Genomic DNA, 26,891 nt, shown 5'->3' with positions numbered 1-26,891 from the left:
TGACAAAGTGATATCTCTGGGAACCCCTTAAACTGAAGCCTCAAGCTTCCTAAAGAAGACCTCCAATGAAAAACCTTGTTAGAAACATTACAAAACACAGAAGACAATGGTTTTCATTTTCTAGTGAAATTTTCCAACGTCCACTTATTTGAAGAATGGTTTAGCACTCCTAGACAGGATTGGGCAATGTAATGGGTGCTTAGAGCCCATGAGGGCAGTTTGACTGGTGCAGCAACAAACTTAAAGAGCTGCTGCCATGCTCTAAACAGGCACTCAAAAGTTTGCTGCTGGAGAAATTGCACAGCTTGCTTTGGAACAGATGATTGAGGGCAGTGGAAGGGTCCTGGGGGGAGGGAGGAGGAAGGACTGCCCTCATCCTAAAAATGCCCTGGAGATGATGCTTTCTTTGACAGAGGTCCAGAAAAGGAGGGTTGGCATTATTAGGAAAAACTGAGAAATCCTCTTACATCATGAATACTTTTCCACTTGCTGACTCCTCAGCGCAGTACTGAAGGAGTGCTGCTCTGTCAGAGGTGCTGTCTTTTGGATGCAATGTTAAACCAGGGCCCTGTCTGCCCACTCAGGTGGATGTAAGAGATCTGATGGCACTTTTCAAAAAACAGCAGGGAATTCCCCCGGTTTCCTAACTAACATTGATCCCATAACTAGATTATCTGGTCATTTGCCTCATTGCTGCTCGTGGGACCTATCTGTACATAAATTGACCACCGCTATTTACTACATTCCGACAACGTCTACACTTTAAAAATATTTTATTGACTTCGACATGCTTATAGACATTTGGTGATTATGAAAAACTTGATATAAATGGAAAATTCCCTCTTTTTTTGTACTGAAAGTCCAATTGATGCCTGCTGGAAATAACAGTAGTATCCCCTTTAAGCTGAAACTAATAGCCATAGGGAAAATATCAGGTCCAAGCCCAAGCTTTTAAGAGAGGCTGAGGCTTAAAATAAAAACAGTAATGAAGATAATCAAAAACACAAAATGATTTACAACAGTCAGCAGGTTGACTGGGATACAAGGCAGACTTAAAGAATTTTCATTACGTACTTTGAGTGATATTGACTGGTTTTCATTCTTTTATTGATAGGACCAGAGGAACATTCCGCCTGTCAAGCCTTTACTGCCATTAAATGAGATCATTGCTGATCTGTATCTTAGTTCCATCCTTGGCTCCATATCCCTTAATAACCTGGGCTAGCAAAAATCTATCAATCTTATGGCCGGAATTTGATGGTGAGATGGTAGCCCTGCCCAGCACAACCCCTATAAAGTTGGGGACGAGCCTGCTTTCCCCAGGCCTGGAAGCCATAATGCAATTTTGCGTGGCCCAGGCCCTTAATTGACCAGTCGGAGCTTCCATCCCTCTGAGCCAGGAAGTCCCGCCTCCAAGAGCTGCCAGCCAATCAGAGGGCTGGCAGCTCTTCAGTCTTAGCTGCGCCACTGGGAGTAGTGGCCACTGCTGGGACTGTACCCAGCAAGAATAGGACGATGGACGCCAGCCTCCAAAAACGTAATTGGAGTTGGCACAATTGGCTAGGCCTTGGTGATGGGCAGGGGGGGTGGGGGTGGCAGAGTCTAGGGCAGGGGGGTATTGTTTTAGAGGGCGGCCCGTGCTGCTGGGGGGGGGGGGGGCGCTGCGGGGCACAGAATGCCTGATCAGGAGGGCCACCCCAGCCCGCAAGGAGGCCACCAGGCATTACTAGGTAGCCTCCTAATGTGCTGAAGTGCCCATCCGCTGCTGGTAATATAGCAGCACGGGTGGGTAGGTGAAGGGCATGGCATCCCCTGCCACCCACACAATTTTATGTCCCCCCCCCCACCCTAGCCCGCTCTGGAGGGGGGCACTAAATATTGGTTATGACTCCTTGTCCGAGATACTCCAACCAGCAGAGAAGATTTTTCTCTATCTACCCTATCAATTCCTTTCAAAATCCAAAATGTTTCAATCAAATCACCCCTTAACTTTCTATATCCCAGAGAATACAAGTCTAACTTATGCAATCTCTCATAACCTAACCCTTGGAACACTGGTAACCTTATGGTAAAACTGCACTGCACTCCTTCCAAGGCCATTATATCCTTTCTAAGGTGTGATGTGCAAAGTACTCCAGATGTGGTCTAACCAAGGCTTTGTAAAGCTGTAGAAAAAACTTCTTCCCCTTTATATGCTAGCCCTGTAGTTATAAAGGCGAACATTCCGTTATCCTTTGTGTTTATTTGTTGTACCTGACTACTACGTTTTAGTGATCTGTGTAGATTGACCCATAAATCTCTTCGTGGTTTCTCAGTGTTACCTCCCTTTTACCCACTTCCCTTGCTTTCAACTCGCATATCTGCTACTTCCTCCGTTTAAATTTGTCATTTTACTTTCAGTTGGTCAATAAATTGTAAGGTCAGGGGCTTTCAGACAAGAAGTAAGCACAGGTATGCCAAATATATGTGTCTTGCACCCTGTGTCTGTCAGACATATGGGGATGAGATTCATCTTCAGCGGGGGCACAAAAACAAAAATACCCTCCATCTGATTTTCCATTGCATTAAAATTAATGTAAAGGAAGATCAGACATGGTGTCTAATGGGCATCGAGCTGTTACAACCTATTTTGCACCCCGCTGAGGATATATTTTATCCCCATGACTGACATGCAGATTATGGCCAGAATTTTACACCCCCCTAAGAGCGGGAAGGTGGCCGGGGGGCGTAAAACGAGTGGGAGGCTCGGGGGGCCCTTCCCGACCCACTCCCGCCTCCGCCACCACTTTACGCAGGGCGGTGACGGCAAAAAACTGTCCGCCCGCCCTAGGCCAATCAAGGCCCTTAAGTGACCTCCACGGGGATTTTACCCATGGCAAGTTGGCATCCCAGGCCTGTGAAAAGCCGCCTGACAAAAGCAGGTGGCTCTCTGACGCATGGAGGGTGTGCCCTCCTGATCAGACACACTGTGCCCGACGGAAGGCCGCCCCTGCTGCCCCAACCACCTCAACACCGAACATGCCCCCCCCCCATCCCCCCAATCGACCACCCTTGCCTTGCCGAGGCCCGTCGGATCACCCCCAGCAAAGCACTAAAAACTTACCTTTGTTCTCCAGGCTCCCTGACATCTTCTTCTTGACGGCTAGGTTGCGGTCGCAGCAGTGGCAGAAAAGTCCTGGCCTATGCATCACATTTGCACCCACTTGCCTCAAAATTCATTATCATACAACTGCAACAATTCGCAACTAAATGAATAGGCAGGGATTGTACCAATCAAAAGCAAGAGAGGCAGGTCTAACAATTTTGAATCTACCTTCTCTCAGGTTCAGCAGTACCAATCATTCTTATAAGCAGTCCAAGATGTTCAGGAATGTGCACGTTCTTCCTATATCTAATCACGTGATAGCACAATCCTGGGGTGCAACATTAGTACTCCATTGTGATTTGAACTAGATATTGGGTTGAATTATACCCTCGTCGGATAGGAGCGGTCCACTGACCAAAACGTTGCTGGCGAACCCGCCTCCGCCTGGCCTGGGGATCCATACCGCATTTTATAGTCCCCAGGTCTTTAATTGGTTTGAGGTCTACCACCTCATTGAGGTGGGACATTGAGGCCAATCAGTGGGCTGGCAGCTCTTAGTCCCAGCAGCGCCACCGGGAGTGGTGGCCATTGCTGGGAATGCAACCCAAGCTTCGAGAAGAAGAGGAAAAGGTAAGATTTTGGGGCTTCGCCGGGGGTGATCGGTCAGGCCCTGGCGAGACAATGGGAATCAGGGGGAAAACACTCTGCTGGTTGGAGTCATACCTAGCGTAAAAGAAGATGGCTGTGGTTCTTGGAGGTCAATCATCTGAGCTCCAGGACATCACTGCAGGAGTTCTTCAAGGTAGTGTCCTAGGCCCAACCATCTTCAGCTGCTTCATCAATGACCTTCCTTCAATCATAAGGTCAGAAGTGGGGATGTTTGCTGATGATTGTACAATGTTCAGCACCATTCGCGACTCCTCAAGTACTGAAGCAGTCCATGTAGAAATGCAGCGTCCTAGACAATATCCAGGCTTGGGCTGATAAGTGGCAAGTAACATTTGCGCCACACAAGTGCCAAGCAATGACCATCTCCAACAAGAGAGAATCTAACCATCTCCCCTTGACATTCAATGGCATTACCATCATCAACATCCTAGGGGCTACCATTGACCAGAAACTGAACTGGATCATCTCCTGACTCCCCAAAGCCTGTCCACCATCTACAAGGCACAAGTCAGGAGTGTGATGGAATACTCTCCACTTGCCTGGATGGGTGCAGCTCCAACAACACTCAAGAAGCTCGACACCACCCAGAACAAAGCAGCCCGCATGATTGGCACCCCATCCACAAACATTCACTCCCTCCACCACCGACGCACAGTGGCAGCAGTGTGTACCATCTACAAGATGCACTGCAGCAACACACCAAGGCTCCTTAGACAGCACCTTTCAAACCCGCGACCTCTACCACCTCGAAGGACAATAGCAGCAGATGCATGGAAACACCACCACCTGCAATTTCCCATCCAAGTCACACACCATCCTGACTTGGAACTATATTGCTGTTCCATCACTGTCGCTGGGTCAAAATCGTGGAACTCCCTTCCAAACAACACTGTGCGTGTACCTACCTCACATGGACTGCAGCGGTTCAAGGCAGCTCACCACCACCTCCTCAAGGGCGATTAGGGATGGGCAATAAATGCTGGCATAGCCAGTGACGCCCACATCCCATAAATGAATTTTTAAAAAAGGGTGGTTGATTGGGGGAGGGACATGCAGTGTGTTGGGTGTGGTTGGAGCATCGAGGGCGGCCCTCCGTTGGACACCGGCTGCCCGATCATGAGGCCCAGGCTATCAGAAAGCCACCTGCTTTTGTCAGGCGGCTTTTCTCAGGCCTGGGCTGCCCGATCTGCCAAGGGTAAAGTCCCTTAAGGGCCTTAATTGGCCTGGGGCAGGTGGGCGGGCCGGTTTTCACCGCACCCCGCTTAGATTGGTGGCGGAGACGGGAATGGGTTAGGAAGAGCCCCCCGAGCCTCCCACTCCATTTTACACCCCCCCCCGACCCCCGCCACCAACCCGCTCTTTGGGGGAGGGTCATACAATTCCAGCCATTGTGTCTTTCACGTGCTCTCACCTGTGTTTCTCCAATCTTTCAGCAGGTGGACTGAAAAAACTGTAAAGGAACAAGTGACCCTAAAAATCGTCTATTTACCAGTTTTCTTACTTTAGGGGTGAGTTTACAAACAGTTAATCCTGGAATTTTTTGCAAATCGCCAGTCTTGCTGTCAGTTATAAGAAAGAAAGAAATCTGGGGTCTGTAGACTCAGATGCAGACAGCAAGTTATATCCTTCTACTTCGTTAAACCTCTTCAGTTGATAGTGATACGGACATACGAATTAGGAGCAGGAGTAGGCCCCTCGAGCCTGCTCCGCCATTCAATAAGATTATGGCTGATCTGATTGTAAACTCAACTCCACATTCCCGCCTACCCCCGATAACCTTTCACCCCCTTGTTTTTCAAGAATCTACCTACCTCTGCCTTAAAAATATTCAAAAACTCTGCTTCCACTGCTTTCTGAGGAAGAGAATTCCAAAGACCGATGACCCTCTGAGAGAAAAAAATTCTCCTCATCTGTCGAAGATGGGCGACCCCTTATTTTTAAACAGTGACCCCTAGTTCTATATTGTCCCACAAGAGGAAACATCCTTTTCCACATCCACCCTGTCAAGACCCCCAGAATCTTATATGTTTCAATCAAGTCACCTCTTACTCTTCTAAATTCCAGCCAATACACAGGCCTAGCCTATTCCACCTTTCCTCATAAGACAACCCACCCATTCCAGGTATTAGTTTAGTAAACCTTTTCTGAACTGCTTCCAATGCATTTACATCCTTCCTTAAATAAGGAGACCAACACTGTACACAGTACTCCAGATGTGGTCTCACCAATTCCCTGTATAACTGTAGCATAACCTCTCTACTTTTGTGTTCAATTCCCCGCACAATAAACAATAACATTCTATTAGCTTTCCTAATTACATGCTGTACCTGCTTACTAACCTTTTGCGATTCATGCACTAGGACACCCAGATCCCTCTGCATCTCAGAGCTCTGCAATCTCTCACCATTTAGATAATCAATCTGCTTCTTTTTATATTCTTCCTACCAAAATGGACAATTTCACATTTTCCCACATTATACTCCATTTGCCAGATCTATGCTCACTTACTTATCTATATCTCTTTGCAGCCTCCTTACGCCTTCTTCACATCTTACTTTCCTACCTATCTTTGTGTCATCAGCAAATTTCAAACCAGGCCTTCAATCCCTTCATCCAAGTCATTTATATAAATTGTAAAAAGTTTCGGCCCCAGCACAGATCCCTGTGGCACACCATTTGTTACATCTTGCCAACCAGAAATTGATTTATTTATACCTACTCTCTGTTTCCTGTTAGCTAGCCAATCTTCGATCCATGCCAATATGTCACCCCCTACACCATGAGCTTTTATTTTCCACAACAGCCTTTGATGTGGCACCTTATCAAATGCCTTCTGGAAATCTAAGTACAATACATCCACCAGTTCCCCTTTATCCACAGCACATGTTACTTCTTCAAAGAATTCCAATAACTTGGTAAAACCTGATTTCCCTTTCACAAAACCATGTTGACTCTACCTGACTACCTTGAATTTTTCGAAGCGCCCTGCTATAAAGTCTTTAATAATAGCTCCTAACCTTTTCCCTATGACAGATGTTGAGTTAACTGGCCTGTAGGTTCCTGCTTTCTGTCTCCCTCCCTTTTTGAATATAGGAGTTACATTCATTAGCCTCATAAGCTTAAGTCTCAGTCTTCTCAGAAGGACATGTGACTCTTTTATAATTAAGCTTAATTGATTTCCTATAAATGTTGTAATATCTTATCCCTTAATTATGTGCCAAACCTTGTTTTCAGTAGTAAATCTCAGCTTAGTGGAGAAAACAAGACAGCAGCTGAAAGGATTTCCAAAAAATATTCTGAATGATTTAAATAACTCTACTGTTTTTATTCATAGCTTTTGATAACTGCAAATTGTTTAGCTATTTTCATACAGCATTTAGAGTTGATGGCCAACTACAATATTGTGGGAATTTGAATTACAGCTTGACAATATGACTCATGATCCTGCTACGCAAGCCACAAGTGCCAATAGATACAATAGAAACACAAATCGACACAATCCCTCATGCAGCAAACATGCAATTTCTGTGTCTTGAAGTGCATAAACCAGCAGATAGAATGTTTGTGATGCACTGCATAATCTTGCCATCCAATTTTCATCTCAAAATCAATGAGCAGTCAGCCCGAGCTGTGTCTTAGGACAGATACACCACAGCAGTATCGCAGGCCACTATGACAAGAGGAAAATATGGACAAGCTGTAGGACTCCCTACTCAGTGATTTTACACATCCTGAACTTCTGAATCCCTCACATGGCTACATCCAGAACTTGAGGTTATCTAACCTGCACACTCTGCACATTGGGTAATCAGAAGCAAACAATGCTGAAGTAAAATGTAACTACAGGTTTCACTGAAAGCCTTTCAATTCACAAAGCGAGCTGCAGCCTCTGCACTGCTTCCCCACATAAAATTAATTCAATAGAAGGATAGGTCTGAGGGTACTACAGGCCTAATGACAGCTGTCCTTCCACTCAGGACGACACATGATCATATGAAACAAAGGTTAAGAAAAGACTATCATTTACATCAAGCGTCCCCATCTAATCAACAAAGGAGTTCTCCCCAATATCCTGGCCAATATTTACCCCTCAACCAACACCTATAAACAGATCATCTGGTTATTATCACATTGCTGTTTGTGGGAGCGTGCTGTGGGCAAATTGTCTGCCACAGTTCTTACATTACGACAGCGACTACACTTCTAAAAGTACTTCATTGACTACAATGCGCATTGAAATGACCTGAGGTTGTGATGGCGCTATATAAATGCAAGTCTTTCTTTATGATTTGTCACAATCATAACCAATGGGCAACTTGTCTCCTGTGACTGGAAAAGTCTTTGCCAAGTTGTAGAATTTTATTAGGTATGATCTTTATTAACCTGTTACTATCAAGTTAAATGTAACTCAAAAGGATTAAAATCCCCCACAGCAGCTAAACAATCCAGGTAACTTGAGACAATGGACGTTTGTTCAGCAACAACCAAGCAAATATTCAGACATTGGGAATTGGAATGCCCCATTCATTGGCAAACAGCAGGAGATAGATCGTAGTGGCCCCCAACTGGTGCTAGTGTCCTATTTAACTGGCATCCCTACCGGGTCAACCCTCGGACAGGGAGCGGGTTAGAGATCAGGCTCCTGGTTTCCTCCGCAGCCATGAATTTAAAAGAACAGAAATGGCATCTGGAAGCTCTTTCTGCTTGAGCTGGCAAGGGAAAGATAACCTCCGAGGGTCAAAGGTTCATTCCAGAAGAATAAGGCCTACTGGCCTGAAGAAGGTTCAAGAAATGTTTTCTAGCCTGCTTTTTTTTTTTGGAGATGTTGCAGGCAGCATTTGAAGTATGATAAAGTTCAGGATTTATTACTCTGTTCAGTCATGTGTAATCAGTAAAATAAATCAACTCCTGATTTCTCATTGGTTTCATTAAAGCGATTATCAAATGGCCTTTTTGAAAATAAGAAAAGCATATGTTGGGGCACATGTGAATTAGAATACCCAGTTCATTAATCACTGAAATAAAAGAGAAAATGCTGGAAATACTCAGCAAGTCTGGCAGCATCTGTGAAGAGAGAAATAGAGTTAACATTTCAGGTCAAGAACCCTTCAAAGGGTCATCGACCTGAAATATTAACACTGTTTATAAAGCACTGGTTCAGCCTCAACTGGAGTATTGTATCCAATTCTGAGCACTATACTTAAGGAAGGATGTGAAGGCATTAGAGAGGGTGCAGAAAAGATTTACGAGAATGGTTCCAGGGATGAAAGGGTGGTTGAGGTAGAAACCTTCAATTCTGGATATGCACCTCAAGTGCTGTAATCTGCAGGGCTACGGACCAAATGCTGGAAGGTGGGTTTAGAATGGGTGGATCGTTTTTCGGCTGGCACAGACACAGTGGGCCAAGTGGCCTCTTTCTGTGCCTTAAACTTTCTATGTTTCTGTGAAAGAATTCAGTTCTGCGGATAGATTGGTGAAGCAGTGGCGATTCTCTTTAGCGAAGAGAAGGTTGAGAGGCGATTTGATAGAGGTATTCAAAATTGTGAGGGGTCTGGACAGAGAAGATAGGGGGAAACTGTTCCCTTTGGCCGAAGGGTCAAGAACCAGAGGGCACCGATTTTAGGTGATTGGCAAAAGAACCAGAGGCGACGTGAGGAAGAACCTTTTCATGCAGCGAGTGGTTCGGATCTGGAATTCACTGTTTGAGAGTGGCAGATTGAATCGTGGCTTTTAGAAGGGAATTGGATAATTATCTGAAAAGGAAGAAAATTGCAGGGTTATGGGAAAATGCGGGGGGAGTGGGACCATATGAGCTGCTCTTGCAAAGAGCCGGCATGGACATGGCTGGCCGAATGGCCTCCTTTGTGCTATAACCATTCCATGGTTCTATTCCATGAAACGAATCCGTCCCTTGATCCACAGTGCAAACCATAACAGTCCAGCTGTTCAATGGTCCAGAACTGTCCTCGCGTTAATTTCGGCAAAATAAACGTTACAAGTTTCCACAAACTAATTTCGGCAAATTTAAAATATTGTCATTGAAAGAGATTGAGAACATCTTATGCGCGTGTCGAATGCATATTCAAGTTTAGTTTGAATAATCTACAGCTTCTAAACTTTTCAAAGTTATATTTCCTGGCGCACGAACGCTGTAAACGTTTGGCAGCGCCTTTTTATCCATAAAATACAGGTAAAAACACCATCTGCTAACGCACTGACATGATTCAGCAATGGGTGTATAATAATTACTAAGCGGCACCCTTTGCCTCAAGCGTTTCTTTGCAATAGATCACATGCTGGTTAATAAAGACCATTTAGATAATGGGCTGTCGCTTTCGACACGTCGCTGCGTTTCTTGCTCCTGGGGTCGGTTCGTTCTGAGCCCGTCAAATGCTGTCGGTGTGGGGAGTTAACGGCTGCGCAGTGTTGCCTTCGCGTCGCGTTGCGTCGCTGTCATTGGATGGAGTTTACAAAAGGTTTTTTTGTTGAGTGTCTCTCTTCCGTTAAAGCGCCATTCGAGCGGCGTCTGGAAAAGGACGAAAAGAGCACCAAGGGAGAAACTGTGTAACCAGCCCGTCAGACCAAACTCACAATGTCGGCCACAAACGGTAAGATCATTTACATTTTCTCCCTAACTCTTTTCACTCTGTTAAATGCTTGTTTTGCTCAGCACACAACGGTCACTATATTTATATATGTACAGATATTCGCTCCAACGTGAAAGGAGCCCGGAAACGGTTAAAGGGCGTTTTCTAATCAACTCGGACGCAAACGCTTCGCTCGGCTCAGCGCTGGGGGGATTCGCAGCGTCCCGCCCACGCGCGCTTGTGATTGGAGCTTGGAGCGCCGCGGCATTCTATTTCCGAACGTTGGCACCGTTCGAACGTTCGCGACTGGTCGGGTTCCAAGTCGATCATTGTGACGTCATGGAGCTGATTGATTTCGCTCGAATGGAAACAATTGGAAATGTAACAATGTCGCCGGCGCGCTCCCTTCATGCTCGCCATTCATTCCGCACAGATAGCGTTCACTTGCATGCACCGCCGTCTCGTCAGTACTGGAATCTCGCTCGGTGCTTAGAGCCCCGCGTAGAGATAACATTGGGATTGCATGCATTCTGTGTGTGTGTGGTTAAAATAGTTTTGTTTTAATCGGAACGGCGCGATGCTGCAAGCCATGTATTTCTGAAAGCAGTTTAGCGGCGTGACAATCCATTGCCTGCCCCACGCTGTTAGTACGTCATATGGTTATGCTGCAATCTTCAAAGGATTCATATACGAAGCTATGTGCTGGCGTTTGCTCCAACGGAAGATGTATGCGCAATCCATATTTCATCAATTGACTAGGAACCTAGCATAAGCATTTCTGCAATACCGTCACCTCGAAGCGGAAATGGGGAATTTTTTCGACTGCGCTTGTTGGGAAACGATTCATTCGTGTTTCTAGATCAACATAATTCGATTTTCTTTTTCAATTTTGAAGATACAACCAGAATAACTGTTAAGGAGTATTTCCGTCATAATGTGGGAACATGAATCACTGAATCAGAAGGAGGCCATTCGGACCGTCGTTTTTTCACTGGCTCTCCAAAAGACCAATTTACCCAGTGCCATTTCCCTGCCTTCTATGGTAGCTTTGCATATTCTTACTTTTCGGATAACAATGCAATTCCCTTTTGAATGCCTCGACTGAACTTGCTTCCACCACACTTTTGCTCACATTCCAGACCTTAACCACTGGTTCTGTGAAAACGTTTTTCCTCCTGTCCTGTTCTTCTTTGCCAATTACCTTCAGTTTGTGCAATCTTGTTCTGGATCCTTCCACCAATGGGAACAGTTTCTCCCTATCTACTCTGTCCAGACCCCTCATAATTTTGAACACTTCTATTAAATTTCCTCTCAACCTTCTCTTCTCCAATCAAAACTGTCCCAAATTCTCCAATCTATCCACATAACTGAAGTTCCTCATCCCTGGAACTATTCTCGTGAATCTTTTCTGCACTCTCTCTAATGTCTTCCTGAAGTGTGGTGCCCAGAACTGGGCACAATACCCCAGTTGAGGCTGAACCAGTGTTCTATACATGTTTAACATAACTTCCTTGCTTTGGTACTCTGTGCCCCTATTAATGAAGCCTAGGATGCTGTATGCTCTATTCTGCGCTCGCAAACTGTCCTGCCACCTTCAATGATTTATGCACATAACGGAGCATAAAACTCCAGCAGGTTAGTGAAGCACACTTTGCCCTTAACAAATCTGTGCTGGCTTTCCCTAATTAACCTTTTTGCCCAAATAACTATTAATTTTGTACCGAATTATCGTTTCTAAAAGCTTCCCCATGACTGAGGTTAATTTGACTGACGTGTGATTGCTGGGCTTATCTTTATACCTTTCTTAAACAAGGGTGTAACATTTGCAATTTTCCAGTCCTCTGGCTCCACCCCTGAATCTAATGAAGTTTGGAAAATTATGGCCTCTGCACAATTTCCACTCTCACTTCCCTCAATATCCTTGGATGCATCTCATCCGGTCCTGCTGCTTTATCAACTTTAAATACAGCTAACCTATCCAAAATCTCTTCCTATTCAATTTTAAACCCTTCAAGTGTCTGAATTATCTCCTCTTTCACCAGGACCTGTGCAGTATCTTCTTACTTGGTAAAGACAGATACAAAGTGCTCATTTAATATCTCAGCCATGCCCCCTGGCTCCATGCATAAATTCCCTTTTTGGTCCCTAATCGTCCCCACTCCTCCTTTTACCACCCTTTTACTATTTATATGCCTATAGAAGACTTTTGGATTCCCTTTTATATTAGCTGCTAGTCTCTTTTCATACTCTCTTTTTGCTTCTCTTATTTGCTTTTTCACTTCCCCACTGAACCTATATTCAGCCGGGTTCTTAATTGTATTATCTACCTGACATCTGTTATATGTACACTTTTTCTGCTTCATCTTAATCTCTACCTCTTTCGTCATCCAGGGAGCTCTGGATTTGTTTGCCCTACCTTTCCATTTCATGGAAATATACCTTGACTGTGCTCCAGATATCTACTCTTTAAAGGCAACCTGTTGTTTAGTTACCATATTGCTGGCAACCTTTGATTCCACTTTATCTGAGCCAGATTCATTCTTACTCCATTGAAGTTGCCTTTCCCCCAGTTAATTATTCTTAGTCCTTTTCCATAGCCAATCCAAAACTTATGATACAATGATCACTGTTCACTAATTGTTCCCCTACTGACATTTGATCCACTTAGCCCACCTCATTCCCAAGGACCAGGTTGAGTAGTGCCTCCTTTCCCATTGGACTGGAAACATACTGCGGTAGAGAATTCTCCTGAAAACACTCTTGGAACTCTTGCACCTCTCTGCCCTTTACACTATTACTATCCCAGTCTATATTCAGATAATTAAAGTCCCCCATTATAATCACTCTATAATTCCTGCACTTGTCTGTAATTTCCTTGCAAATTTGTTCCTTTACATCTTTCTTGCTGCTTGGCAGACTATAGACCACACCAAGCAAAGTAATTGCACCTTTTTTGTTCCTCAGCTCGAGCCAAATAAATTCTATCCTTGACCCCTCTGGGACATCCTCTCTCTCCAGCCCTGCCATGTTCTGCTTAATCAAAACTGCCACCCCTTTCGTTCCTTTCATATTTTCCCTGAGCACCTTTGTATCCAGGAATATTTAACATTTAGTCCTGCCCCTCTTTGAGCCAAGTCTGTTATTGCCACGTCTTCATACTTCCACATGGCTATCTGCACATGCAGCTCACCAACCCTATTTGCCGCACTCTGCACATGTGATATTTTACTATTTCCTACTGTAGCGCAACCTGTCTTTCCCAATTCTCTGTGCACCTTGGTGTTCCCCTTTTGTATTATCTCCTGGTTCCACTCCCCTGCCACGTTAGTTTCTTATTTGGAATTGCACATAGAAATGAAAACTGACTCCCCAATAATCAATGAATCAAAATTGTATAATATGTAACTGGTAAATTCAAAATCATTACCCCTGAATCCTGCAATGTAGATATATATTGTTAGCTGCATAGAGAAGCCTGGTTATTGATGATGAATACGTTGGGATGTCCTGAGGTCATGAAAGGTGCTACATAAACACATGTTCTTTTCTCTTTTTCTCTCTCCATTTTCTTTCATTCGCCCCATCCCATCTTTTTAATCTGCTATAGCACTACAACTCTCAACATTCCCTAAACTGTAATTTCCCCTGACTGGCTACTTGTGCATTCCTCCCGCTCTACCATTGGCAGTTGCCCTCCTTAAACCCCGTTTCTTTGACCTAGGTTTTCTTTACCCCTTTAGCTCAGTGTCAATTTTTTTCTTTTAGTAGCACCTCTGTGAAGTGCCTTGTGATATTATTTCCACATTGAAGGTATCCTATAAATGCAGGTAGTTGTTGTAGGCTTACTCAATGCAGCTAGTGGCTCCTCAATTCAGGCCATCAGGACAGTGTTGGAAATTCCCAAGGGCAGTGGATCTCCTGAATGTCACCTAGTTATCCGACATGGAGAGTAATTGTGCCAGGGTGTGGTACAACGTGGGGATCCCCAAACAGCTAGTGTGTGTGTCTGGAGCCAGACTCTTTTTTTATTTCCAAAATATACTTTATTCATAAAAATCTGTAAAAAAAAATACATTGCCAAACAGTTTCAAACAACACCAAAAAATACAAACAGTGCAAGGGAGATCAGTTTCCTTCAATACAATCATGAGTTGCCTCACAACCCTTCCATTTCACATTTGTCATGCCAATTACATTTTTACATTTACAGCAAATGAAAAATTTTCCAGATACAGTTCGAGGGGTTTCCCATGGATCCAGCCCCTCAGTCCAGCTTGGTGGGGGGACCTTACACTGTGGTCTTTCCCCATTGAGCCTTTGCTGCGGCTGCCCCAAGCTTTAGTGCGTCCCTCAGCACGTAGTCCTGGACCTTGGAATGTGCCAGTCTGCAACATTCGGTCGTGCACAACTCTTTGCGCTGGAAGACCAGCAGGTTTCGGGCAGACCAAAGGGCGTCTTTCACCGAATTGATAGTCCTCCAGCAGCAGTTGATGTTTGTCTCGGTGTGCGTCCCTGGGAACAGCCTGTAGAGCACAGACTCCTGTTTTACAGAGCTGCTTGGGATGAACCGCGACAAAAACCACTGCATCTCTTTCCACACCTGCTTTGCAAAGACACATTCCAGGAGGAGGTGGGCAACCGTCTCTTCCCCACCACAGCCACCGCGGGGGCATTGTGCGGAGGGGGCGAGACTTCGGGCGTGCAGGAAGGATCTGACTGGGAGGGCCCTTCTCACCACCAGCCAAGCTACATCTTGGTGCTTGTTTGAAAGTTCTGGTGATGAGGCATTCCGCCAAATGACTTTGGCGGTCTGCTCTGGGAATCATCCGACAGGATCCACCATCTCCTTTTCCCGTAAGGCCTTGAGGACATTCCGTGCAGACCACTGCCTGATGGATCGGTGGTCAAAGGTGTTTTCCCGCAGAAACTGCTCCACGAAGGATAGGTGGTAATGCATGGTCCAACTGCATGGAGCGTTCTGCGGCAATGTGACCAGGCCCATCCTTCGCAACACCGGGGACAGATAGAACCTCAGCACGTAGTGACACTTGGAGTTTGCGTACTGGAGGTCTACACACAGCTTGATGCAGCCGCACATGAAGGTGGTCATCAGGATGAGGGCCACGTTGGGTACATTTTTCCCGCCCTTGTCCAGAGATTTGAACATCGTGTCCTCCGGACCCGGTCCATTTTAGATCCCCAGATGAAGCGGAAAATAGCTCGGGTGACGACCACAGCGCAGGAGTGGGGTATGGGCCAGACCTGCGCCACGTACAGCAACAACGTGAGCGCCTCGCACCTGATGACCAGGTTCTTGCCCACAATGGAGAGAGATCACTGCCCCCACATGCTCAACATTTGTTGTACCTTGGCTACTCGCTCCTCCCAGGTTTTGGTGCACGCCCCGGCCCTTCCGAACCATATCCCCAGCACCTTCAGGTAGTCTGACCTGATGGTGAAGGGGACAAAGGATCGGTCAGCCCAGTTCCCAAAGAACATGGCCTCGCTCTTGCCGTGGTTAACTTTGGCTCCCGAGGCCAGTTCGAACTGATCACAGATGCTCATCAGCCTGCGCACGGACAGCGGATCCGAGCAGAAGACGGCGACGTCATCCATGTACAGGGAGGTTTTAACCTGAGTGCCTCCGCTGCCTGGGATTGTTACCCCTCTTATGCTTCCTAATAGACTCAGCAAAGGGTTCAATACAGCAAACAAACAAGACCGGGGAGAGAGAACAGCCCTGTCTGACTCCAGATTGGATCGGGAAACTTTCCGATTCCCACCCATTGATTGAGACTGCGCTACTGATGTTTGTGTAGAGCAGTTTGATCCAATTGCAGATTCCCCCCCCAAACCCCATTTTGGAAAGCACGTCCATCATGTAGGTGTGCGATATCCTGTCAAAAGCCTTCTCCTGGTCCAGGCTGATGAGGCAGGTGTCCACCCTCCTGTCCCGTACATAGGCGATAGTCTCACGCTACTCAGGGATACGATCGCAGATCTTCCTGCCGGGTACAGCACAGGTCTGATCGGGGTGGATCACCAATTCCAGAGCAGACTTGACTCGACTGGCTATGACTGGAGCCGGACTCCTCTATCCTTTATGTGGGAGCCATGTTGCAAGCACAGGAGTTCTTGACAATCTTTCATGGTGCTATTTCGCAGGCGTGCACTTTTCTGTGATGATGACACCCATATTGGGATAGGCTTTCCAAATACTGTTCTTTCCATATCTGAGTAAAGCCAATAGGGTACTGGTAGCTCATTATTGACATTCAGGCCAGCCAGTTAGACAGAATTCCTTCCCTGAGATTCTAGAATTCCTAGATGGCACCCATGTGACCATACATGCTCTCTTCACCAATGACTGAATGTATGTTTGTGGGAAAGAATATGCCATCAAATGTGCAGCACACCATCTTCTTTCTTTCTTTCTTTCTTTTGGGCCTCCTTATCTCGAGAGACATGAATACTTGCTTCCTTGGGAGCTGGCATAGTGTCTTTCAGGGCTGGAATTTGCTGAAATGGCATGACTGACATCCATTGGCAAGTTATGCCAAAATTTCCTAAGAATCTTACAAGTATACACCAGAAGGTCAAAACAGGCATAAAACAAGTGAAAATCAGCATAAACAGTTTCATGAGTTTTTAAAAAAAAAACAAATGTACGCAATCATTTTTATGGAAATTACTCTGATGTTTCAAAGGTCCATTGTGGATTGTGAGGAAGGATTATTTATAAAATTGCTTAACAAGACACCATAAAACATTAGAAATATAAATTTGGGTCCTGTTGCTCAATGATTTTAGGTGTAAATTCAGAAAATTTGCCAGAGCTGTAGTTTTCATGGAGTTATGTTAATCAGCAGCAGAAGTTTTGTCAAACTGGCACAAAAGATTGAGGAAATTTAGGTGTAGCATAAAAATGGTCATAAGTGATTTGCACCAAAATTTCCTCTATCTGTTATTACTAATAACACATTGATTTACGGGATCTTGTGTGCACCATAATAGGAGTGATGATAGGTAGCAACAGCTGGGGATTGGCGGCACAGTGTGCAGTGATTAGCACCGCAGCCTCACAGCTCCAGCGACCCGGGTTCAATTCTGGGTACTGCCTGTGTGGAGTTTGCAAGTTCTCCCTGTGTCTGCATGGGTTTCCTCCGGGTGCTCCGGTTTCTTCCCACATGCCAAAGACTTACAGGTTGATAGGTAAATTGGCCATTAGCAATTGCCCCTAGTATAGGTAGGTGGTAGGGAAATAACGGGACAGGTGGGGATGTGGTAGGAATATGGAATTAGTGTAGGATTAGTATAAATGGGTGGTTGATGGTTGGCACAGACTCGGTGGGCCGAAGGGCCTGTTTCAGTGCTGTATCTCTAAATAAACAAATAAACAAACAATTACAGACAGAGTAGGAGCTGAGGGGAGTTTTTAGTATGGTTGGAAATGGGTAGTGGTGACCACATGGTTTAGTTCTGGGACCACTGCTGTTCACTGTGTATATCTAAATAGTGCCTAGAGGGACAGGTATTTAAATTTACAGATGATTACAAACTAGGAGATATTATTACTTTAGAAGACCAAAGGAAACTCCAAAAGATATTGATAAGATGGTGGAATAGTTTAAAAAGTGGCAGATAGAATTCACGATCATTGTGTGAGGTAATACAGTAGTATTAATAACAGCAGTAAAATTGTACACTGAATGGAAGTTGGCTTAACGCTGTGGAATGCAGAGGGATTTGGAGGTACAGGTTCACAGGACAGCACCTCTGGTTGATGAGGCTTTAAAGAACTGAAAAATGATCGTAACGTCACTCACTCTCTCTGTCTCTCACACACACACACACACAAGAAAAGAGAGATAGAGCAGAGTGGTAGCATGCAGTTAGAGTCCAAATTGTGGTAAAAGAGTTGTTTTAAAAAAACATTTAGAAGCCTTCGGGAGGAAATGTTTCAACGGTGCAGGCCTGAAAGTCCTTTGTCTTAAAAAGGATGAAATGTTGCAGGCTGCTTGTTGTTAAGCCTTAATCTGAAGTCGATGGTGGAAATCCTGGTTCACTTTTGCAGGTGGGGGAGTTCCAAAGTCACCTTGCAATTTTTCTGCAACAGTAATTAAAAGGTGTTGTCAGCAGGGTTCTTGCTTAGCTAGAATTGTCTCACAGCTGTTTTGCTGGAAAAGACCTTCTCTGGCTGTTCTGCTATTTTGTCCTCTCTCTCCAGAGCAATACTTTTTAAGGTAGAAATTTGTCAGGTTGAGGCCTCAGTCAGGTAACTGAGGGCTCTCTTCCCTGAGGTGATTCATGCAATGTTCCAGGATATGGGAACTATTGTTATCTGATGGCGTCTGAATGTGGTCCATTTTGATAAATAGGTGTTACTTCACACCTATTATTTTGGCCTTAGCTTTGGGGTCAGTCAGTCTGCAAAAGTCTTTGTTAGTTCTATTCCTGCAGGTTTGAGTTGTTAATGTGGAATGGGCTGTTTTCAATTTCATTGTTTTTCCCTAAAGATAATTCGGATGTAGATAATGTGTTTCATCTTCAACAGACAAATGTGTTTATTGACCGTACAGGAGGGGGCACCTGATCTTTACTCCATTTTGTCTGTGGCACAAATGTGGCCATTTTCTTATTCAGTTCAACAGTTGACTTTTATTTCATAATTCCTCCAGTTCGTTTCATATTTCGTCACTGTTCCTTCGTTAGCGTGACAGTCCCAACTTCTTAAACCTCTCTTCCTAAAAGTAATCCCTCATCCTTGCAAATGTATTGAATCCATGTTGCAACATAGCTTTTATATTTTTCCGACATTGGGGTTGCCCAAAACTGTACCTGATACTCAGCTGCAGCCTAACTAAGTTGTTTTTTAAAATTTGTTTTTAAGGATGTGGGCGTCGCTGGCCACGCTAGCATTTATTGCGCATACCTAATTGCCATGAGAGGGTGGTGGTGAGCTGCATTTTTGAACTGCTGCAGTCTATGTGGGGTAGGTACACCCACAGTGCTATTGGGAAGGGAATGCCAGGAATTTGACCCAGCGACCGTGAAGGAATGGCGATATAGTTTTAAGTCAGGATGGTGTGTGGCTTGGAGGGGAACATGCAGGTGGTGGTGTTCCCATGCATCAGCTGCCCTTGTCCTTCTAGGTGGTAGAGGTCATGAGTTTGGAAGGTGCTGCCCAAGTAGCCTTGATGTGTTGCTGCAGTGCGTCTTGTAGATGGTACACGCTGCTGCCACTGTGCAGTGATGGTGGAGGGAATGAATGTTTTTAGATGGGGTGCCAATCAAGCGGACGGCTTTGTCCTGGATGGTGTCGAGCTTCTTGAGTGTTTTTGGAGCTGCACCCATCCAGGCAAGTGGAGAGTATTCCATCGCACTCCTGACTTGTGCCTTATAGATGGTTGACAGGCTTTGGGGAGTCAGGAGATGAGTTACTCGCCGCAGGATTCCTAGCCTCTGACCTGCTCTTGTAGCCACGGTATTTATATGGCTACTCCAGTTCAGTTTCTGGTCAATGGTAACCCCCAGGATGTTGATAATGGGGGCTTCAGAGTTCGTAATGCCACTGAATGTCAAGGGGAGATTGTAAGATTCTCTCTCTTGTTGGAGATGGTCATTGCCTAGCACTTGTGTGGCGTGAATGTTACTTGCCACTTATCAGCCCAAGTCTGGATATTGTCCAGGTCTTGCTGCATTTCTACACGGACTGCTTCAGTGTCTGAGGAGTCGTGAATGGTGCTGAACATTGTGCAATCATCAGTGAACATCCCCACTTCTGACCTTTATGATTGAAGGAAGGTCAGTGATGAAGCAGCTGAAGATGATTGGGCCTAGGACACTACCCTGAAGAAATCCTGCAGTAATGTCCTGGAGCTGAGATGATTACCTCCCAATAACTACAACCATCTTTCTTCTTGTACAAGTTCACTGTTACCTCCCTTGTTTTTGTATTGTGTGCCTCTCGATTCCTTTTGTTCTTTTATGGCCTCCTTATTTGTGTTGCCAACCTTTTTCAAGTCCTCTATATCTACAGACCAAGGTCGCTTTGCTCCTGTGTATTTTCTTTTTCTGTTCTTGTTGCCAAATGTTTTGTTTCACATTTGTTGCATTTAATTGCACCTTGCACTTCTCTGCAAGCTTATCTTTTGCAATCCTTGTAATAATTTGCATATGAAGAAATCTATAAATGCAAATTCGTCATGTCCTTAGCACACTGCAAAGCATTTTGCAGCAACAGATTATTTTTTTGAAGTAATTGGGTATTGTCATTTTGTGTTCAGATGCAGCAGCCAATTTGTGCACAGCAGGATTCCACAAACAGCAAATCAAATGTATGAGCACTCAAATTTGTCTTGATGTTAATTCAACAAAAGGGCCGTAAGATCTTTTACATCCAACTGATCCATGGGGTCTCGGTTTAATATCTTAAGCGTGCTGCATTGTTGGAGGTGTTAACAGTACTGCACTGAAGTGTTCGTTTGAACCCAAACCTTCTGCCTCCAGTGAGAGTGCTACCAATGATCCGAACTGACAAATGCAAAAACTGCATAAATGGTTAACCCAATATGGCCAAGCCACTGTGTTTTCATGGAAAAATGGATAGAATCATGGTATTCAATTCACAGATCACTGGTTAAAAATTCCAAAATATTCTGGTGATTAAAAACATAAGCTGATATTCAGTCACTGTAAATCCGTTGTCCTGGCACGACAACTGTGTTGTTATAAAACAGTATATTCTCCAACACACTGAGCACTTCCATGGAGTTGCAGGTTGGTGGGCACCGGGAACTAAGCACATATATAATTTATTTCCTGTATTATGTGTTTTTGTGCAAATTTATGTGCCACCGTTCCAATTTAATGGTTGAAATTTCACATTCAGAAAACAGCAACAAATCACAATTATGAAATGTGCAAATTTAACATGTAGCAATCCGCAATTTCCGAAAAAGAAGTTTGAATGTGAAATCAAATCAACGTATCATTTGAAAATCTTGTTCTCAACAATTTTACTTACCAGCTGAGAAACTTACTACCGGAAATGAAGTTTGTAACATCATAAGGACATAAATAATTACAACATTTACGACAACAAAAAAAAATCAATGCGTTCCATCTGTGGCATGTACCTTTCTGAGAAGCCTAGGCCAACAGTTAATGGTCTTCCTAAATCTGAGTCTGTCAGCTGTTGAGATAAGATTGACACCCATGCTCAGGTTCTCAGTATGGTGCAGTCTGACTGCAGAAAACCCCCAGCATTCATCCGATGATTCTCTGCAGATAATCTGTACTGTTCCTGAAATATGAGAGCAGACTGGTTATAACATTAATTATGAAAAATGAACAGAAAATAATGAAAATACACAGCAGGTCAGGCAACATCTGTAGAGAGGGAAACAGTATTTTGCCTTTTGTAACATTAAGTATGAGTTTGCTCATAATGAGAACAATCTGGAGATTATTTTAATCAGGATCGCTAATAAACAAGTAAAGCTGGCAAAATTGCCTTTGGGCTGAGAGACTGAATTGATGTGTACCTACTTAGCAACAAAAATGGGGTGTAAAGCCCTACCTTACCATAATAAATGAGCACTTACCAATCTTGAATTCCTGCAGTCCAAAAGTGCTTTAAACAATTCAAGGGATTGGAGAGGGTTAGAAAGTATCCAGTGGCAAAGAGAAGACATTAGGTTCAGGAACAACAGCACTGGCTTTTAAATGGATTTATTTTTTTAAAATGTCTATATTTTAATAAAGATACCTCCATGTTTTATTTTAGAATGATCTGTATCAGTGCTTCTTATCTAATCATCTGACGGTATTTTCCACTAATATCCTCAAATAATGCAGTGCTATACCTAGGGCTCCGTAAGTATTATTCTTGCTCTGTACCTTTTTCCTCTTCCTCTGCCCAGGCAGCACCACATTGAACCTCCTGGCGCTTAGAAGAAGAAGGCCAAAGAAGAAGAAGTTAGCTTCAGAAATGTTTAAATGCAGTGGAGAAGCCAATGCGTGCCACAGCACGTATAAACTGGCTGTCTAAATTAGCAATGTGATTTCCTTCATTAATTATGTTCCAGTGAATTGCATAAGACAGAACCCTTTCCTAATTCTTGTGCAATCATTTAAACAGTTGCATTTGATTGGATCTTTGAAGTTCAGAAACCACTAAATGGGCACTGTCTCAAACTGCAAGATTTAGCAACAGGAAGCTGTCATTAAACCCATCAAGCCTGGTCCTTTTTCAACGATCAACCCGATTCACCATCGTCCTCACCTCCTTCGTACTCCAGAAACTCATAATGTTCTCGCATTAATTCCAATTTTTCAATAAATACATGTTTTTTTTCATATCCTTTATTGTTTCCTATGTTTTAGCAATGTTCCAGATAAATAGTGTTTTTTTTGCAAACTTATCTGGATTTTTGGGGATCTAATTTTTCTTATCCCTGCTTTTTCACCCTTCTTGATAAAATTAGAAACTCAAAAACTTGGTTTTAAATTAGCAATAAAAATGACAAATCTTTTTGTGTAGTCAAAATTTCACAGGAAAGAGTGTAGTGGTTACACACTTTTTTAGAATAACAAAATAATGTTGTATCTATGTGGATATTGCATTAAATTGGTCTTTCTTTCTTTCCTTCTCACCCCTTCCTAGTCCCCTGGTTCATGATATACAGCAACTGTACATGTAAAACAGGTAAAATATACAGGTAAAACAGAGGACAGAATAACAAATGACTTGTGGCAAGATATATACAGAATGTGACTCCGATGTACTGTTGCAATAAGCAAATGTAATCTCAGCCTTGCAAGTGAATTGTTGTACTTGTGCTGTTTTCTTTTAAACATAATAAGCAGAGTTATCCATTTATGAGTTCATGACTAATTGGTAAAGGATTTCATTAAGGTTGTGCCAACCAGACACTCTCTCCTAAAAGTTCCAGCAAAAGCAGGCATTTTCAAAATAATGAGCCAATTTTAAAAGTACATATTTATCTTGCACAAATGACAATACGCAATGATACAGTCGGTTAAGTCAATACTGGTCCTTCATCTCTGGCACCTCATTCAAATTCAGTCCAGTCTAATCTGAAATTGCAGTCTCTTCCACAAAAATTAGCTTGGACAATGTCAGAAATTAGACACATAAAATGTTAGAGGACAGAATCCGGTCACTTGGTCTGTCAAGTCAGTGCCAGTGCTTTTTCCACATGAAACATTCCAGTCTAATCCTGTTCTCCTGGCCACTTCACATGCTCTCTTTTTAATATTCCTGGTTTGACAACTTGCAGACTGTGCTTCAACAATCAAGTTTGTAACAGCATCTGAATCTATGTTGCACCCTGTTAAAATTTTCAAATTGAGTGTTTTTTTTTGTTTGCTGTTTTGTTATTGCCTAATACTCTAGTGTTAAATTTACATAATTTTGCAGAAGTCACCCTGAGCAGTAGATGACTGCCAGTACAGAGGCAGGCAGCTATGATCATTGTGGTTGTCAGGAATTTTAAATTATGAATAAGATTAAGGAATCTGCACTGGTTTCTTTGAAAAGAGGAGTTTTTGAATTGTAATTTGAACTGTTCACTCTGCTAAAGGATTCAAATACCAGGAAACTCCAGTTTAAAAATTCGTGAATTGTGAGTAACAAAGCAATCCAGGTCAGAAGTTTTCAATTGTAGAATAATAGAGTTGTGGAATAACACCGGTTATTGAGGCAGAATATATATCTGGGTTCAAGAGACAATTTGATGCGTTTCTAAAGAGAGGGAATTAATGGTATGGTGAGAAGGGCCAGTCTGTCAAATCAGATGGGCTTGCGGTCATTTCCTGTTTATAAGCGACCTTGTGCTACATGTGAAGTTAAAAGTCTCGCATCTAGAATATGTCTGCCATCCAAAATCTAGCACGGAACAACCATTAAACAATAAAAAGGTACATGCGAACAATGACAGACAGGCAAAGATCCTCTGGTCCAACCAACCTAGCTCATAATTGTGGTATCTAGTACAGTACAATATATGCACTGTCCACCCTACCTGAAACCATATGATCTGGAAGAGCCAAAAACCCAGGCCAATTTGAGGGAAACAAAAATCTGGGAAATTCCTCTTCTAGGCGATCAAAACTAGTCCAGGAGATCACTCTGGCCCAGAATTCCCTGCAGTACCAAATAAACAAGCAGCAAACCCCAAAAATCCACCCGTGAAAAATCAGGAAGTGACACAAAACTAGCCAATGAAATTGGCAGCCATTTTTTCAATCTGATTTCAGGAAGCACCCTGGTTCCTCACAAGCTTAAGCTATTTATTTAATTAAAAGTCTTATGTCTATGTGTGCATCTGTAGCATTGCATCTGAAATTGTGGCCCCAAAGCATTAAAGGAATGTAGAGCACTGTGATTAGGTGACGTAATCACTTATCTGTCAAATTAGCAATCACATGTGTGTGCGAGAGGCGTGTATTCTGGAACAATATCTTCCAATGTGCTCCAGGAGGCTGACTGTTACTGTTTGGCACTGGTTGAGAGTAGACAGTAGTTGAGCAGTTTTACCTCCCGCCTAATTCCCACATAGATCGGGGACAAGAAAGCTGCAGAAACCACCAGGAGAAGAGGTGTATGATGAAAGCCAGTGAGGAAACCAAGGGGGAGGTGCAGAATTACAGTGAGAGAGACAAAGTCAGGGAGAAGAAGGCTTGTTTTTGTCATTGAGCAATGTTCTACATCCAGCAATGCTTTTTTTTTTAAGTGGGAGATCTGTTCCCCTGTGAGGAGCTTAGGGCTTGAGTTAATGGGTTTCCCACAGTTAGCACACTGTCAGCTAAATGAAGAGTCTCAATCATGTAGTAGATGATAACTCTTTATAATCTCCTAATGTCACTGTCAGCAAGCAAACTGTGACCTACTATCCTAAAATATAGCCCAAGGCCTCCTCTCATCTGAATCCGATGGAAAAACTCATCATTCTGAAACTGGAATGTACATAACACATCAGGATTTTAAAAAATTATAAATGGTAACAAAACTGGCCATTTATGGAGCTTGATGAGACTTGCTATATGTACAACACACCCCTTCGTCCCCCAATTAGTCATGCAGAAGATTCAACAGCACCAGAACAGGGAAGCCAGTATTGGAAACAGTGCATACTTGGCTGCAATGAATTCTGCATGATCCAATTTACTACAACAGCTACTGTGACAACTGAAAAACGAAAGAAACTCTGCTGTCATTTAGTTCAATGTCGTGGGAGAAGTGCCTTACACCTATATTTCATATACAACTTTCGACCCAGCTTTCTATCAAAGGTATTTTCTGTATCGAACAGTTAAAACAGTTTTAAATTGAACAGGAGAGGGTTTGTACAAAACCTGACGGTCTGAAGTATACATTTCATATACTTCCTTATTATAGACACAGTCCTAAGAATCTTGTCCATTTTCTGTTTGAATTACAGTACTGCAGTTTGTGAGCATGCTGCATATACAGAAACCAAAATGTAAAGCTTTTAAATAATTGTCAAGGCATACTGTTTAGTTTTTATCAGTAGTCTCTTCTTTTTACTTTTCTGCAGATTCATACCTTCGGGTTAAAGTAGAAGATGATGCAGAAGCTGTGATATTTGATGGAGCTGAAATGGTGGACATTCAGAATGGCTCGTCGTCCCTTACTACTGAAGATCAGTCACAAGTGAACAACCAAAAAAGATATCTAGCTGCTGTAGTTTATGGTAAATAAGAATGTTGATTTACAATCAGACCCACATGGTTTTAATCGTAAACATTTGTTCCTTTCAGTTTTAGGAAGTATACATTCTTTGACAGTGCCATATTTACAAGAGCCTAAGAAAAAGCCACTTGGCCTTTTTGAAGTTCATCTTTCTGTTACTCTAGTTAGCTGAGATTTATATCTTAGATTTTTAACACGCCAAGTGCCTTTTGCCTCATTAGCTTAACTGTCGAATTGTTTCAATCATTTCTCTTTGAAGAAAAACAATTTTTCTACTATATTTGTTTTGAATTTAATTTTCACTCATTTTAGATTAATCCCCTCTTGGTCCTACTATCTTGTTTTACCTTGAAGTAATATTCTGGTTTCCCCTTATTGATACTATTAACTTGCACATCCCCGATTTTTCATCGCTCCACCATTGTTAGCTGTGCTTTCAACTGCCTAGGCCCCAACCTCTGGAATTCCCTCCCTAATCCTCTCCACCTCTACCTCATTCTCCTCCTTAAGTCACTCCTTAAAACCTACCTCTTTAACCAACCTTATGCTCAGCTGCCCTAATATTTCTTCCTGTGCTTGGTGTCAAATTTCATTTGATAATACTCCTGTGAAACACCTTGAGATGTTTTACCACATTGGTCCCTTCATCAAGGTCATTAATATAGATTATAAGTAGCTGATGCCCAACCGTTGATCCTTGCAGCATCCAATTAGTAACAGCTTGCCAACTTGAAAATGACATGTTTATTCCTTCTGTCTGTTTTCTGCCCTTTAACCAATCCTCTGTGCATGCTAATATATTACCTCAACC

General features: G+C 43.4%; 1 protein-coding gene across 5 annotated transcripts in view; it reads left to right on the top strand.

The window, feature by feature from the left end:
- The first annotated feature begins 10,090 nt into the window (after nt 1-10,090).
- LOC137374388 (uncharacterized) overlaps nt 10,091-26,891 on the top strand; it is a 70,222-nt gene continuing 53,421 nt past the window's right edge. The window contains exons 1-2 of one of the 5 annotated variants that reach the window (XM_068040413.1): nt 10,091-10,362; nt 25,926-26,081. In XM_068040413.1, the coding sequence (XP_067896514.1) occupies nt 10,347-10,362; nt 25,926-26,081 (172 nt within the window). In that variant the 5' untranslated portion in view covers nt 10,091-10,346. Of the gene's footprint in view, nt 10,363-10,850; nt 11,384-25,528; nt 25,660-25,925; nt 26,082-26,891 lie in introns of those variants that run through there. The other 4 variants (XM_068040414.1, XM_068040412.1, XM_068040415.1 and 1 more) reach the window with 4 other exon arrangements.

This window comes from Heterodontus francisci, chromosome 10 (assembly GCF_036365525.1).
Source record: "Heterodontus francisci isolate sHetFra1 chromosome 10, sHetFra1.hap1, whole genome shotgun sequence".
Lineage (NCBI taxonomy): Eukaryota > Metazoa > Chordata > Chondrichthyes > Heterodontiformes > Heterodontidae > Heterodontus > Heterodontus francisci.
Note: the sequence above shows the minus strand (reverse complement) of the source record. Positions and strands in the feature narration are given on the sequence as shown.